Genomic DNA, 14302 nt, shown 5'->3' with positions numbered 1-14302 from the left:
TCTCTTTCACGTGAGGCGCTACTTCCGGGTTGTATAAGTTGCGGAAGTCCCTGGTGGATAATAGCGGTATTGCGGAAAGACGGAAAATCTCGTCATTGCAGGGAAGCGTTTTCTCTTAATTGACGAGATATCTCGTCAATGGCGGTGAAAGAGTTAATGTCGTGGATCCTTGGAATTTCAACCAAGGACTGAATCCTTCATTCGAGAAATATCCAATATACAGGAAAGATTCATATGTGTAGCCTTCGCGCTCTTCGTGCTCTGAAATCACCCACAATACTATGTGTGCAGCGCTGAAATCACACCTTTCCACTGACGTAATGACGCAATGACGTGCACTTGCTAGTCTGTTCCATTTACTTCTTCTCCAAATACTAAAGAGAAGCCTCGTCTAGCCTCTGAAGAAAGTGACTTGTAAGGACCAGTCCTGCCAAGGAAGTATTTTTGACATTAAGAAACAGCTTCTGCTCTCCAGGGTTGGATGTGAGGAACCCTGCCATTGAGGAACCCTTTATGGTTTTCCAAAGGACCATTCAGTCAAAGATTCTTTAAATAACCATTTCCTTTTTACCTTTTTATAGTCTAAAGAGCCTTTTTACACTATAAAAAACCCTTAAAGATTGTGGACTCATTCAGCCAAAAATGATTTTTTTATGGCATTGTGTAGCGCCTTTAAGTGTAAATATTGTTCTTTTGTATGTTGCTTTGGATAAAAGTGTCTGCTAAATGCCAAAATGTAATGTAATATAGTTTTTATTGTGAGGAGAACACAACAAGTTCCTTGTAGAAGTTTTGCGTGGCAGTTGACATGAGCTTCAGATCACTCCTGACAGAGTTACGGGGCTCTGTATTGCATTCACTGCAAACCTGTAACAAAGGCCTCTCGTGCTAGTATTACAGTGCCTGGCATCTGGCTTCACGTTTATGAACTACAGGCAGCCAAGTAGTTGACCAAAATAAATGTCATGTGTGTGTTCCATTTACTTAAAGCTTTCCCCCCACTTTCTTTTCATCATCCAGAATAAACAGACCAGGGCCCCATGTGCATCATGGTCTGTTAAATCCTTTCTAAGCAGCAAGCCTGTTTGTGAAAGCCCCCCCCCACCTGCTGCCATGTAACCTGAGCAACAACAGAGTGTTCCCAATTCAGGAGGGGGGTACAGGGAATTGTTAGAAATATTATCTTGAGGCCAATACAGGTGCATCACATTTTAACTTTAAAGACATTTTGTCAGAGACAGACAGCAAATAGAGCTCATTAGAACAGGTTCACATGTTGATGCAAAAACATGGTAACTTATTTTTGCTATTGTAGAGTATTATGCTGAGTTTACACCAACCGCGTTTCGGGTGTCAAAATCGCGTTTACCGCACGTGGTTTGCCGCTTGAACAATTTGGATGCTCTGTAGAGCGGAGTAGACGCGCGAAAAAGCAAGCATTTGACGCGCGTCAGAGGCAAACTCCGCTTCTTGTGGGAGGGACAAGTGCTATGCGGTTGTCTGTTTGCAAAATGACTGATGTTGATTGTGCATTTATTGAGCGAGTTACCAGATTGTATTTGGTAACCTTACTATAGGGGGAAAATAAACGACGCGGGTCGATAAACGTCACGTGACTCAAAGGTGAAATGTGTATTACAATTACAAGGTTGCCCAATGTCCTCACTGACACTCTTCCAAGCGAGGTCCTTTTTATTCCTGTCTCCTCTATAGAAATAACAACTTGTGTCGTATAGCTCCGGGTGACTGCTTATGGACAATATCAAGCGTTGGTTGAATGAGTGACTCTGGGCGGGGCTGCCACCACAGCAGCAAGCAGGCTCCTGATTGGTTAACGCGGCGCGAAATTCCGCCAAAGTTCAAATTTTTCAACTCGGGCGTCAGCCGCAAAGTCGCGTGAACTGCAATATGCACAAAAAGCACAAGAAGCGCAGAACACCTCTTACGCGCCGCGGGACATCCTGACGCGCGTCAACGCGTCTTCACATTGACTTAACATTGAAATCACTCGCGCTTCACGCCTCTACCGCGGTTGGTGTAAACGCAGCATTAGACAACTATAAGAACTGGTAAGTTCGTGAGGCTATACTTTATCAGACTGAAGTGGCGAAACACTTTTTTCTTGCTTTTCATGAATTAAAGGGCAACAACCACACCACATGTCACAAAAGCCTGGATATTAGGAAACTTGATGTAATAGTATACGAATGAGGAGTAAAAACTAAGCACAAACAAAATCCTAGGTGTTTTGAATCAAATAAGGTGAGTAAATGTTAAAAGAATTTTCTTTTTTTGTGAACTGTCCCTTTAAGACTATCAATTGAAGGTCAAACCAAGTTTGATAGGTCAAACTTGACAGTGTGCTATTTCTACGTGATATAGGGTGAGGTGAATGTCTGCTGTTCTCAGCTGCCCTTTTCACCTGCTTCTGCTCCCCCTCGTAAAAACACTCTGTAAACAGATGAAGTTCTCAAATACTTGTTTACTGGCAAGCAGATGATTCTGCAGGTATACTGCAGACATTATGAGAGTTGAGCAAATTTGGGGTGAATGACAGGGCGCGATTGCTGGTACTGCACTGTGAAACGTCTGCGAGCTGAATGCCAATGAGTGTTATGTCAGGTGTACGGACTGGAGTTCGCCAACTCTTTGCTTTCATGGAAACGTGCCAAATAGCACGTAGAGAAAAAGTTTCTGGAAATGACAGAGATGATAATTTAGTAGGTTTTTTATATCATTTCCCTCTGTGAATAATTAGCAGAGGGATTTTTAGGGCGGGGGTGGTATGAGTTATTTTTTATATAAATACCATTTTGTCTCACTGAAATCACTCCTTGATTATTTATATTTTTAGTCAGTTTGGTTCATATTTTTATTGAAATTAGATATACTGGATATTTTTATAATCTGTATTTGTATTTAAACAAGAGAGGTGGGTTTGGTGGGTTTACCATTCCAATTGTGCTACTCTGCAATTTAAGCTTTTATGGCACCAGTATTTTGAATGTGTTATTAATTGTGATCCAGTCTGTGAAAATCCAGCTACAGTCATTGTTTATCATTTATTGTTTTCTACATAAAATCATCCTACATAATGTAAAGAACATTGTGTGAAAATACTTTTTTTATATTGACTAATACCATGTCAAAGATTGAAATCGTCTCGTCTGGGCTGTAACCTCTGTTCCCTGAGGTAGGGAACAAGACGCTGCATCATGAAATGAAACTGCATCAGTGTTCGTGTATCTAAATAATTTGTAAAACAAGTTAATTTTATAGGCGACAGGAGATGAAATCACAGGTGCGACGTATACCAGAGGCATAAAAAGGAACAGCAAATAGCGCACATCAACTTCTGGAACAAAAATGAAGCGAGTGCTACAATTACAAGGAGTTATGGCAATGAGATGCAGCGTCTCATTCCCTATCTCTGGGAACAGAAGTTACAATTGTAACCAAGATCTTTCCTTTCAAGGAAACACCATGCTGCATCATAAAATGACACTTTGGGGAAAAAAATGACAACTATGCCATAAGAATTGTGTCTGTCCTGTGTGAAGGTGTTATGCACAGATCAGGACATAAGAACCTGGTTCCAGGTATGGAAAAGAGGTCCAAACTGTAGTACCTCATAACATATGCAGGGTGGATCAGCTTCCACAATTAATTTACTGATGGTCTGCTTGGAGGCAGGTTGACTCTTGTTTAAGTCTCCAAAACAAACCAAAAGTTCATCAGATCTTCTCCACAGAAGACTCTCTCACATACTCTTCTAATGCCCTTACAGGCATCTAATGCCAAAACTCAGCCCACAAAAAAAATGGCTATCAGTTCTCTAAAACCCCGGGAGCAGAGCAATTGGGAAAATAGGTGTACAGGCGTCGCCACAACCATGTCTGTACCATGGCATTAAGACCTGATTGGGCAGAATGTGTCCGGAGGAACTATAGAGGGCAATGGGTCATCTCCTGAGACATTTCCTGAGATATGGCCAAATCTGCTCCGCCATCTCGTGGTGGAGTTTGGGCAAAAAAAATTATTTTGGGCCCAAAGGAAAATCTGAAGGGTCAGTCTGTTCAAAAAGCACAACCCCAGACCTCCTTAGTGATTGTTGTATGAGACCACCGACATATTACCTGTTGTAATCAATACACAATGGCCTCAGAGGACTGGGAGGAAGTGTTTCAATACCCAAATCACAACTAATATTTCTTGGCAATATATGTGCCAGAGGAGATGCTCCCGTTTCCACAGGCCTCTTGCTGAGTGGCCTTCCATTACCGTTCCCCAACCTGTGAGGGACGTGTCTATCTGACATTGCACTCGCACTGCTTCTTCCATTTGGACAGGGAACGAAGGCATTTGCACATAAACCTGTACATACAGAACGATTGCCCCTAGGGGAGAAGCCTTTGGGTCACCACGGAGATCTCATGTGCAGTAGGCCAAAAGGATCACGTTGGACGCTGCTGCCATCAGACCTAGTATTTCTAAAAATACTCCACAGTGTGAACGCGGCCTAATTTAATCCTGAACCTTGCTATCAGGATTGACTCTATGCGAGAGGGAGATACATGTGCCTGCATTGTCACCAAATCCCAAACCACCTCGAGAAACAATGTTCTTTGTTTAGGGGGTTAAATTGCTCATTTTGGCTGAATCCATACATTTTGTGAACCTGCTAGGGGAAAGAGCTAGGCTGACCAAAGGCACCCAATATTGGTATGCTAACAGTGAACTGCATCCTGTACCTTTTTTATATTGTGAGAAGAAGCAAATTTATTAGAGAAATCAACCTCCCAAAGCTGTGTAAGAGGAATTTGTACCATACAAGCCTTGTCCACTAATTAGATGTAGTGCGACATGGTCGGAGGCTTCAGGGATAATGCCAGCTCGGTAGATAAATACGTTCTGTAGTAATCTAAAGTATATTCCACTTGCCGCAATGTCCCATAACCAGTGTATAATAGCCTATTATGTTTAAAATGCTAGATGAAGTGCTTGTGTAAACTTGGGCAGAGAATTTTCATTTCCATGATTAAGATACTTTAGAATGAAGCTGAGATTGCACTCGTTTTAAGAAATCTCTGTCATGTAATTGGCTGAATGATAAAGTTTCTTCCTTATCTGCTGGTCAATGATATTAAACCAGCAGTATCACAAGTTACACCTTCTATGAACTCCTTATATTTACAGTGGTGTGAAAAAGTGTTGGGCCCCTTCCTGATTTTAAATTTTGCAAGTTTGTAGCACTTTCATTTTTCAGATCATAAAACAAATTTGAATATTAATCAAACCACAAGCATACCCAACATCCAGTTTTAAAATTAAAAACTGGTTGGGCCACCCTTAGCAGCAACAACTGCAATCAAGCATTTGTGATAACTTGCAATGAGTCTGTTACAGAGCTGTAAAGGAATTTTGGCCCACTCATCTCTGCAGAATTGTTGTCATTCAGCCACATTGGAGGGTTTTCGAGCATGAACCGCCTTTTTATGGTCATGCCACAGCATCTCAATAGGATTGAGGTCAGGACTAGGCCACTCCAAAATCTTCATTCACCATTTCAGTGTTTAGGATTATTTGGGCAGGGGTAAAACGGTGGCTCAATGACGCACCCACAGCAAACACGCCCCTAACAATTGAGAGCAGAGAATGCTGCCTATTTTTTCAAGATTTTGAAAACTTTTTTATTTACTTGCCATTTTTCCAGCATTCATATTTGGTTGGGTGGTTATTAACACATTTTTCTGTGGTGTGATAAACTAATAACACATTTAATATCTGACTTTAAAGGGACAAGTGCAAATAACTAAACAAGTACCCCCGCATCATGGTACTTTGATAACAAATTGGGTCTACTAAAAACCAAGACATTTTGAAATAGTTTCAGCTGTCATTTGTAAAACAGAGCTTTATGACTAGTATAATTTCTTATTGCAGTGATGTATGAAGCACCAGTGCATGCCTGTGAGAACAAATAGACATAAACATTTTAGCCATGAAAGAGATTTTTTAAAAGACATTTCAAACTGTTTAAATGTTGTCTTTTCCAGGAAGCTGGCAAGTGCAGGAAAGGAACTCAAAGATAACTTCCTGAGAGCCCTGGCAGAACGGGAGGAGGCAAACCGCAGTGGGAAAATGGCTGTGAGTAGATTATTACAGTACTCCATTTGCTACGTAATGGGATTCCCCCAGAATATTTCTGCAATTCCATTAAGATAGGAACAAAATATGTACTGTGTCTCATAAAAGGAAGGCAACCCCCCCCCCCCCCATTCTTTATCATAGTTATGTTTACACATGAACAACATACTGACAATGAAAATAAACATATTATTTTCTACATTAAAGTTGGCCGTTTTAACATGGAGGTCTATGGGAATTGACTCCCTTTTGGAGCCAGCCTCAAGCAGCCAGTCGATGAATTGCAGTTTAAATCACTTTCATATTGGTTTCATCAGAGCGATATGAAGGTTGCCCCTCGGTAGCGAGGTTGGTGTTGGGCTGTAAACAATGATGGGTAATGGCTTCATATTTGCAATCCGTATTTGTTTAAGAATCGCAACCCGCATCTAAAACATTCAAGAGTAATGTCTGAACATAAGGCTTCACGGAGAGTAAGGCTTAACCCTAACCCTAACAATTTAGCAAATAGTTTTTAGCAACTCTGGTGAGGAGATTTGGCTGTTGTAGCACTTTATGTGTTTGATTTCAAGCAGCGTGTGAAGAGAAGTGGCGAGTGAGGTAAACTCGTCATCTGTGTCAGAATGTGGCTTGAAGCTGTCAGCGCATTCTGACGTTGTCCATGCTCAAACCGGTATTCATATTCTCTGTTCACACATAGCATCATACCCGTACTGGTAATCTTACAACCTCTCTTACTGGTAAATTTGCCGGACTGATTTCAGTTCATCTCAGTAAATAGTAGTAAATAGTCTAAACAATTTAAATATCAAATTAACTTGTTATCTTGTTATTTAAGTTATTCCTTGAAACATATGTGCACAGGTTGTGTTTTTTAAACAACAACATCCTTGTAATGATCCACCTCAAGCATATTCATTTGGACAACTACACATTGTCTGTGGAGTTTAGTGATAACAGTAGCAGCAAACATGAACATACTTGTTTGGCTGCATTTTTTGTTTTGGGAAAACAAACTCATTAAGGTTTTGGTGAAAGTTTTGGCTTTCATTCAGCACCTTTGGGCCTGACAACTCCTGAGACAATGCACTTAAATTCTGCTTATTAAAGATGTAATGGTTTGGACACGCCTAACTTTATTAATTCAAAAACAATGTTACTAAAAATGATCTAACGCGGTATTGGCTGCAGAGACAGTCTTCTGCAGAGATACTACTACTACTGAATACAAATGTTAAACTGTTTGAAATATTTGTTTTCTTGCTCAATAAAAATGATTACATTTGTGTTATACAGGAATAGGACAAATAAAGTGTAACATAACTTACTACTAATAATATGTCCATGGTGGTTTATATTATTGCAGGTCATTGTAGAAAATCTGGTGTAAACTACTCTGAAAATAGTTTTAACTGGTAGGTTGTAGCCTTATAAATGATGAAAAAATTTGTCACAGTTTGATTTAGAGAATCATCAGATCTTTCAACATTTTTTTATCTAATCTTAAATCTGCACTCATCTTGTCACAACCAGTGACTTTCCTGACCCTCTTGTCCAGTTGGATATGTGACTTAAGATTGAATTCTGAGCACACAGAAAGCTAAGCCTTTGTCTACTGAGAGATTTCCCCACTAATTGTTGACTTCGTAAACAGTATTTAAAAAGCCCAATTCAGAGTCATAAAAAGTATAATTGAGTGCAGCTTGTTCGTTTAAATTGTGCAGTTTGTTCATTGTATAGCTCAGTGGTAAAGCATTGTGTTAGGAGCGCAAAAGTTCATGGGTTAAAACTATTATCATACTGATAAAAATGTATTCTTTGTTATGCATTGTAGTACGCTTTGATAAAATGTATATGATCAATTGCTTCACTTCAGAAGGCATTTAATAACTGAATAGATGTAGTTTTTGATGGATGGATGGATGGATGGGTGTGTGTTCTTGAGCTTTACATTATGGGACACTACCCAGTGCCATTACAAAGCTGAAACGAGGCAGGATGTTATGTAATATAACTCTAACTATGTTTGGGTGAGTAAAATGATGGCTAATTTTCATTTTGGGAGGAAATGTTCCTTTTTGGGATAGTTCACCCAAAAATGAAAATCCTGTTATTTACTCATCCTCATGTAAACTATCCATTTAAGTCATAACATACAACCAGCTAGTTGTGTAACAGAATAAATTCCAAAAGGGTGATCATTTATTTGTGATAACAAATAGCTGGATGTACAGTACATTATACAAATATTAAAATACACTCAACATATGAAGTGGATCAAAACCTTTCATAAACCTCGTCTTAAAACCAATAACGTTCTTGTCATAGGACAACTTTGATTAACTTTTTGGGATCAACTTTAAATGTCGTTTAGTATATTTTATTATCTAATTTGAAAGAAATGTAAGCCTTTCACTGGGAAAAAAGTTTCCTAGCTGCTTTAAATTGGTCGTATGATCTATTTTAAAATAACATCATTTTGTGTATTTGGTATAATACAAAGTGTTGATTTCAGATTAAAAAACACATTCTTTTTACATAACGTAGATTATACAAAATCAAACTCCTCAAACACAGAGCTGTATATCAGAAGGGCCAGAATGTCCTTAAGTTAGAATTGCACTGTTTTTTAGAAACAGCCTTTGTGCCCAGCTGGCCTTGTTCTGTCCCAGTTTCAGGAAACTGTCCTCCATAGTATATGCTGCACACACTCAAATATTTGAGTTCCAGAACAGTGTTATCAATAAAACATAGTTGCTGATTTTGAATACAGCAATAACCAAAGCCATGCTTTATTTCTTTGCATAAAAATTTTGGGCGGCATTATGCGAGTTCTTCCAGTGATGTAGAAATGTGAGGGCGTCTGATCGAGCCGTTTCAGCGAGGTCTGACTTAGCATTAGCTTTTAGACAGAACAAATCTTTTGGTTTGAGACTTTTAGCTTTGTAACTTTGCAGATTGCATACATGCACAAACAGCTACATAACACACTAAAGAAAAAAGGAAAGCATGAAATTGTATCATATGACCTCTTTAAGCCAATAAACCACATTCAAACAAGATGAACATGCATTTGGTTAAATAATTTGTAAATTAAATCTCATTTATGTGGTATCAATTATGCATATTTATACTGAATTTATTTGTAAGTATTAAATTTCACCTGTCAAGATGACCCAGATGACCCTGTGTTATTAGTTTCAGGTGGTTATTATCTGTGAATAACAAACCTTGCAAAACCACCACTCACCAGTTAGAATAAATCATTTTAGAGCACCATGTATGTCATTTCTAAAGCATAACTTGCAAACACAGAAAAGACATTTCCTTTTACTAATTGAATAAATTGTTCAAGGTTGCTTTTGATTTTTTGTTCAGCTGTTGCAACACCGCTCAATTGACAAACATGAAAAAATTAAAGATAAGTTAATATCTCAACATGCATAATATGTCCTGTGTACACCTACACACCAAAGAAAATGTAAAATCGTGAATTGGAAAATTGGTGCTCTTTAAATGCTTGCTTTTCTTTTTAGTGGTCAGCTTTGAAGAAAAAATAACATTTTGTCTAACACTCGTGTTTTGAATCAAAACTTAAACAACCCTTAAACACAATTACTTATGTATGTTCTTACATTTTTAGTTCTAAGATGTATGTAAGTATTATATTGCAATTTAAACACCTCCATAACCCTTATGGATCTTTATTCCCTTTCCCCATTCGTAGTGCTTTGTCTTTTAACAGAGTCATATGTATCCAATATGTTTTGGCATCCATGTGTTGTACAGTCCTTATGTTTGGAAACAGGCTGTAGTAACGTGAAGTTTAATTTACACATGTCAGTTGTATAAACACTGTGTCTAATGTATGTTCCAACTTGTTTTAAATCTGCTGACCTAGCGTTTCCCCGAAAAAAAAAAATGTTTTCATTTTTGGGTGCAAACTAAATCACGGGCTGAAGTTTTGTCGAAAACAGAGGCAGAAAATGCTACTGTCACTTAACTTCTTATCAACACCATCCACTAGAGCCGGGGTGTTTTTGAGTCTCGTGGTTAATGTTATCTCTCCCATCAGCTGAGCTTATAAAGCACTGGGCTCAGCCTTCATTGTACTTTTCCTCCTCATCTGTGTTGCGAAAGTTGCCCCGCTGCCAAAAGTCACACACAAACAAAAGGTGCACCTGGACAGCTTTGGCATTATTTACTCTGGGTAAGAAGTTAAGATTTTTTTTATCAAATTCAGGTCACACCTGTGCTGGATGCCTGAGGGGCTCTTTTGTTGGGTGGTACACATTTGAAACTGAAGGTGCTCTAACCCCTAACCCCACCCCACCCTCTTGCTATTTGTTTTTGCTCTTTGGCCAATGATACAATGATGTCAGCATTTGTGCCCTCTTAAATTTCACTGCCAGTGGAGTTTTTTCCCTATAGTTTAAATTTCATGATGGAATAAAATCATCCAAGTGTATTGTGGGTGATAGTAAGAGCAGTATCTGAAACCTAAGTCATATCAATGATGGTCAAACCAGACCTAGTCAAACCACATCATTTTGTCAAGGTTTAATAGTAAAGTTCTGATTTAGATCAACCACAATTAGGATTTTAAGTTACTTTATAATTGTAAATGAATTGCGACAGGGAAAAGTAAAAAAAAATACATATTCATGTAGGGGAGAGCAGGGGCGAAATTATAATTTTTTAGAAAAACTTAATTTTTAGAAGATAATGTTTTAGACTAAGATATATTTTTGCTGTGGTCAGTAACTCACAAGTGTGGTCTATCAATACCAGGTGGAATTTTGAAAAAATGTAAAACGACTTTTGTATAATTTCACTTTAAACATGAGTAGTGAATTGTTACTTTTGACCCTGACAGCAGGGACGAAAGAAACACACAGCTGGGTCAAAAGTAACACAACAAAACAAGATTTTTTTATATTATTTTAAATTTCAGTTTTATCAAATGTTTCAAAAGCAACAGTACAAAATTAAATGGTTGAGAATCAAAAAATTTTCAAGAGTTTGAACACTATAAAAATTATATTAAATCAAATTAGAATAATATAAATTTTCAGCATACACAACACTATTAGCAGTGGGACAAAGTGTTACAGTACTTTCGATCTCGACAGGATCTCTTCACATTTAAACTTGATTTACTTTTATTTTGAAAAACTCTGAGAGGTCAAACTTCAGGATGTGTTAGACTAGAGCAATAAATACCGTATAGACAGTTTCATCAGACGCACGTGCGCTGACGCGATACACGTCTGGATCCGAACTTTACTTCCGGTTTCGTTTTTTCCGGCGTTGCTAAACTGATCTCTTGAACAAATGCCTCGTCGAAAATAACAAATGTTTTGGTTTCCTATTTAATCTATGTGTTTATTTTGCTTGTTATATAAATAAACTACGTTTAAAGAACTTTGTTGTTATTTATTCTTAGCGGAGTTTACCGGAAGTTACGTGCGGACCACGACAGCCGCTTGTTTATGTTGTTACTGCTGAAACCGTCTATATTAATCAGTATGGTAACACATGAAACGAGAAACACAACGCGTTATAAGATGAAAAATGACTGCCTTAGGAATTTACTTATCATGGTTGAAAACACCTTTCTGGATCTACACGTGGAAAAATGTGAGTAAATAACGTGATTTTTGGTCAGGTCTGTCAAGGGTTTGTGTGTTAAAGATGCTGTCATAGTTTGGGATGCAAATGTTATCAGGGCTTGGAGAAAATTGCTTTGTTACTTTCGTCCCATGTTACTTTTGCCCCGGTTCTCCCCTACGGTAAGTAGATAACAATAATCGTGAGGACAGTACCAATTAAATGTAAAAAGAAACAAATAAATAGCAAAGCAATTTTAGCTGAACATATCCAAACACTTTGGCATGACAATATACGGATTCATAAACACATTTAAAAATGTTTTACAAAAATAAGATTTATGTACACTTTCTCTACAAAATGAGTGTTTTGACACCCGTCGAATCATTTTAAGACTTAATCGGCACTTAGATAACATAAAAGACATTGTGATTATATCTTTAGTGCATTTTATCTGTATCTATCCTGTTAATGAGCCTCTAAATACCCCGAAACAGACTTTGTTTTCTTAAGCAAACATTGCTGACATTTCTCAGCAGAGATAGTAGGATGTTTTCTCTTTTCTGAAGCCTTTGTTCAGAAATTCTTCTGCTGATAAATATTAAAAACTTGCTTGAAAAATGCAGCTGAAATATAGTGTTTCCTTTTCCTATACAAAGCAAGTGCTTGTACTGTGTGTTCACAGACCCGGCAAGTTCTGTATCGATAAGTTGCGTTCACGTATAGAAGAGTGTGGTCAGTCATGCACATCAAAGATCACATTAAGCATAGAAATGAGTAAATTTCCCAGCCATATACCATTACAGTGAGTGTGTGTGTCCCGGTCAGTCTGTCCTTTGTCCTTGTAATGGCCAGTAAAATAACAATAGCATGTTGGTTTCAAAGCACTTGACCAAAGGTGGAGGTCCCTTAGAAAACAGTCATGCAGAGCTATCATGTGACCTCCTCTTGAAAGGCCCACAATGACTGTCAAAGTATGGAGGGTTGGGGTTTCTGACCCTCCACTTCCCCCCACCACACACACCTCCTCAAGTTTGGATTCATTCATAGATTCGAGAGACAAAGACGCCCCTTTGTAAAAATGAATTTGGATATGCTTGGTAGTGTTTCGAGGGACGCAGATATTTAAAAATATTTCTTATTGCTTTGATAATTCAGCTCATATGCGACAGAAACAAAAATCGTGTGAGAAAAACAGAGTAACATTTGCTCATGTTTAATATCTTAAACCACAGAGAGCAGACCGAATTAAAATCAAATCAAAGATGAAATTAACTCAAGCCTTGGGTATATTAGCGAATGGCGTGATGTCTTACATGGAAGAACCCTCCCTAATGTTTTTCTGTAGTCTGCCTCTCTAATGAACAGCTGCAAGGGCTTCTGACCATCTTCTCAAATATGTGCTGGAAGATTTTGAGAGAAGATGAAACAGGATACACTTAATCTAATTTCTAAGTCTCTGGGTTTTTGTTCCTTAGTTTGGTGCGTTCTCCAAAAAGACTGCACTACAGACAGACACCACTGTAATATTTTTCATCTGGATCCAATCTAGAAGACGTACATCACTGATAAGTGTTTTGTAACATTGTAACATCTGAGAGTACAGAATAGTTTCTTTGTGAAATGTTTACGATCTTGGCTCAGTTAATGCAGAGAATCTTAATCCAATTCTTACACCAGACTCCAGCATTATAAAAGACCTGTGCTATTATTATACCGTACTTCGATCATTTCCAACACATTTCTTATTAAGAACCTGTCCTTGCACCTGTTTATCAGCCATTCCGATGGAATTCTGCCTCATCCACTTTTTCGACATCATGATGTTGTTATTCCTGATACTCCTACCCGCAGACATAATTTTTCAGCTTGACACATGACATGTGCTCTCTTACTTGTAAGGAACCATTTAACCTCTTTGCGCTGAAGGGTTCTTGGCTCTTCTATCCGAGGAATGTACACCTGCTCTATCGGGGCCTTCATTTTCCCTTCCGGAACTTCATAACCTATTCTGCGCACACGTCAAGAATGAGCTTAGCGGAGCTGGACATTGTTTCAGCAGTTAAAGAGTTTCAAGCGATAAACACAGAATAGATGATGTGAAAGACTTAGTTGACGTATGTTGAACGTTCATCTTCCTCCCCATGATATCCTGTCCCAGCGGCTGTGGACGTGCGGTCAGGGCTTTGCGTGAAGCGCTCTTGTTGGTAATGGCTGTCCATCCGACCTCGAAATGCAATTACACTCGAGCAGGCTCAGAAGCTCACAAAGCACATTCTTTGGAATCTTCTTTGTTTTATCAATATGTAGTGGCCTGCTTGGATGTGTATTATTCCACCTGAGCAAATACTGCACACCATTTCTCCCACTAAGCATATGCGAAGGGCGCCCTCTCTCTCTTTCTCTCTCTCTCTCTCTCTCTCTCTCTCTCTTTCTGTGATTTAAATATACCAAACCTTGGCTTAAGAAGCTTAAGGGTCATCCTTTAAATATCCTTTTGTTAAGATTTCTCCATATGAGGTAAAATGAACTTTGTGTAGTGACT

The 14302-nt window shown here is 38.5% G+C and overlaps 1 protein-coding gene across 1 annotated transcript in view; it reads left to right on the top strand.

Moving 5' to 3' along the window:
- The window catches only part of cfap299 (cilia and flagella associated protein 299), an 81166-nt gene that overhangs the window by 31118 nt on the left and 35746 nt on the right, over positions 1-14302 (top strand). The window contains exon 3 of the mRNA XM_065267025.2: positions 6057-6147. Within this exon, the coding sequence (XP_065123097.2) occupies positions 6057-6147 (91 nt within the window). The remainder of the gene's footprint in view (positions 1-6056; positions 6148-14302) is intronic.

The sequence above is a fragment of the Paramisgurnus dabryanus genome, chromosome 5, assembly GCF_030506205.2.
Source record: "Paramisgurnus dabryanus chromosome 5, PD_genome_1.1, whole genome shotgun sequence".
Lineage (NCBI taxonomy): Eukaryota > Metazoa > Chordata > Actinopteri > Cypriniformes > Cobitidae > Paramisgurnus > Paramisgurnus dabryanus.
Note: the sequence above shows the minus strand (reverse complement) of the source record. Positions and strands in the feature narration are given on the sequence as shown.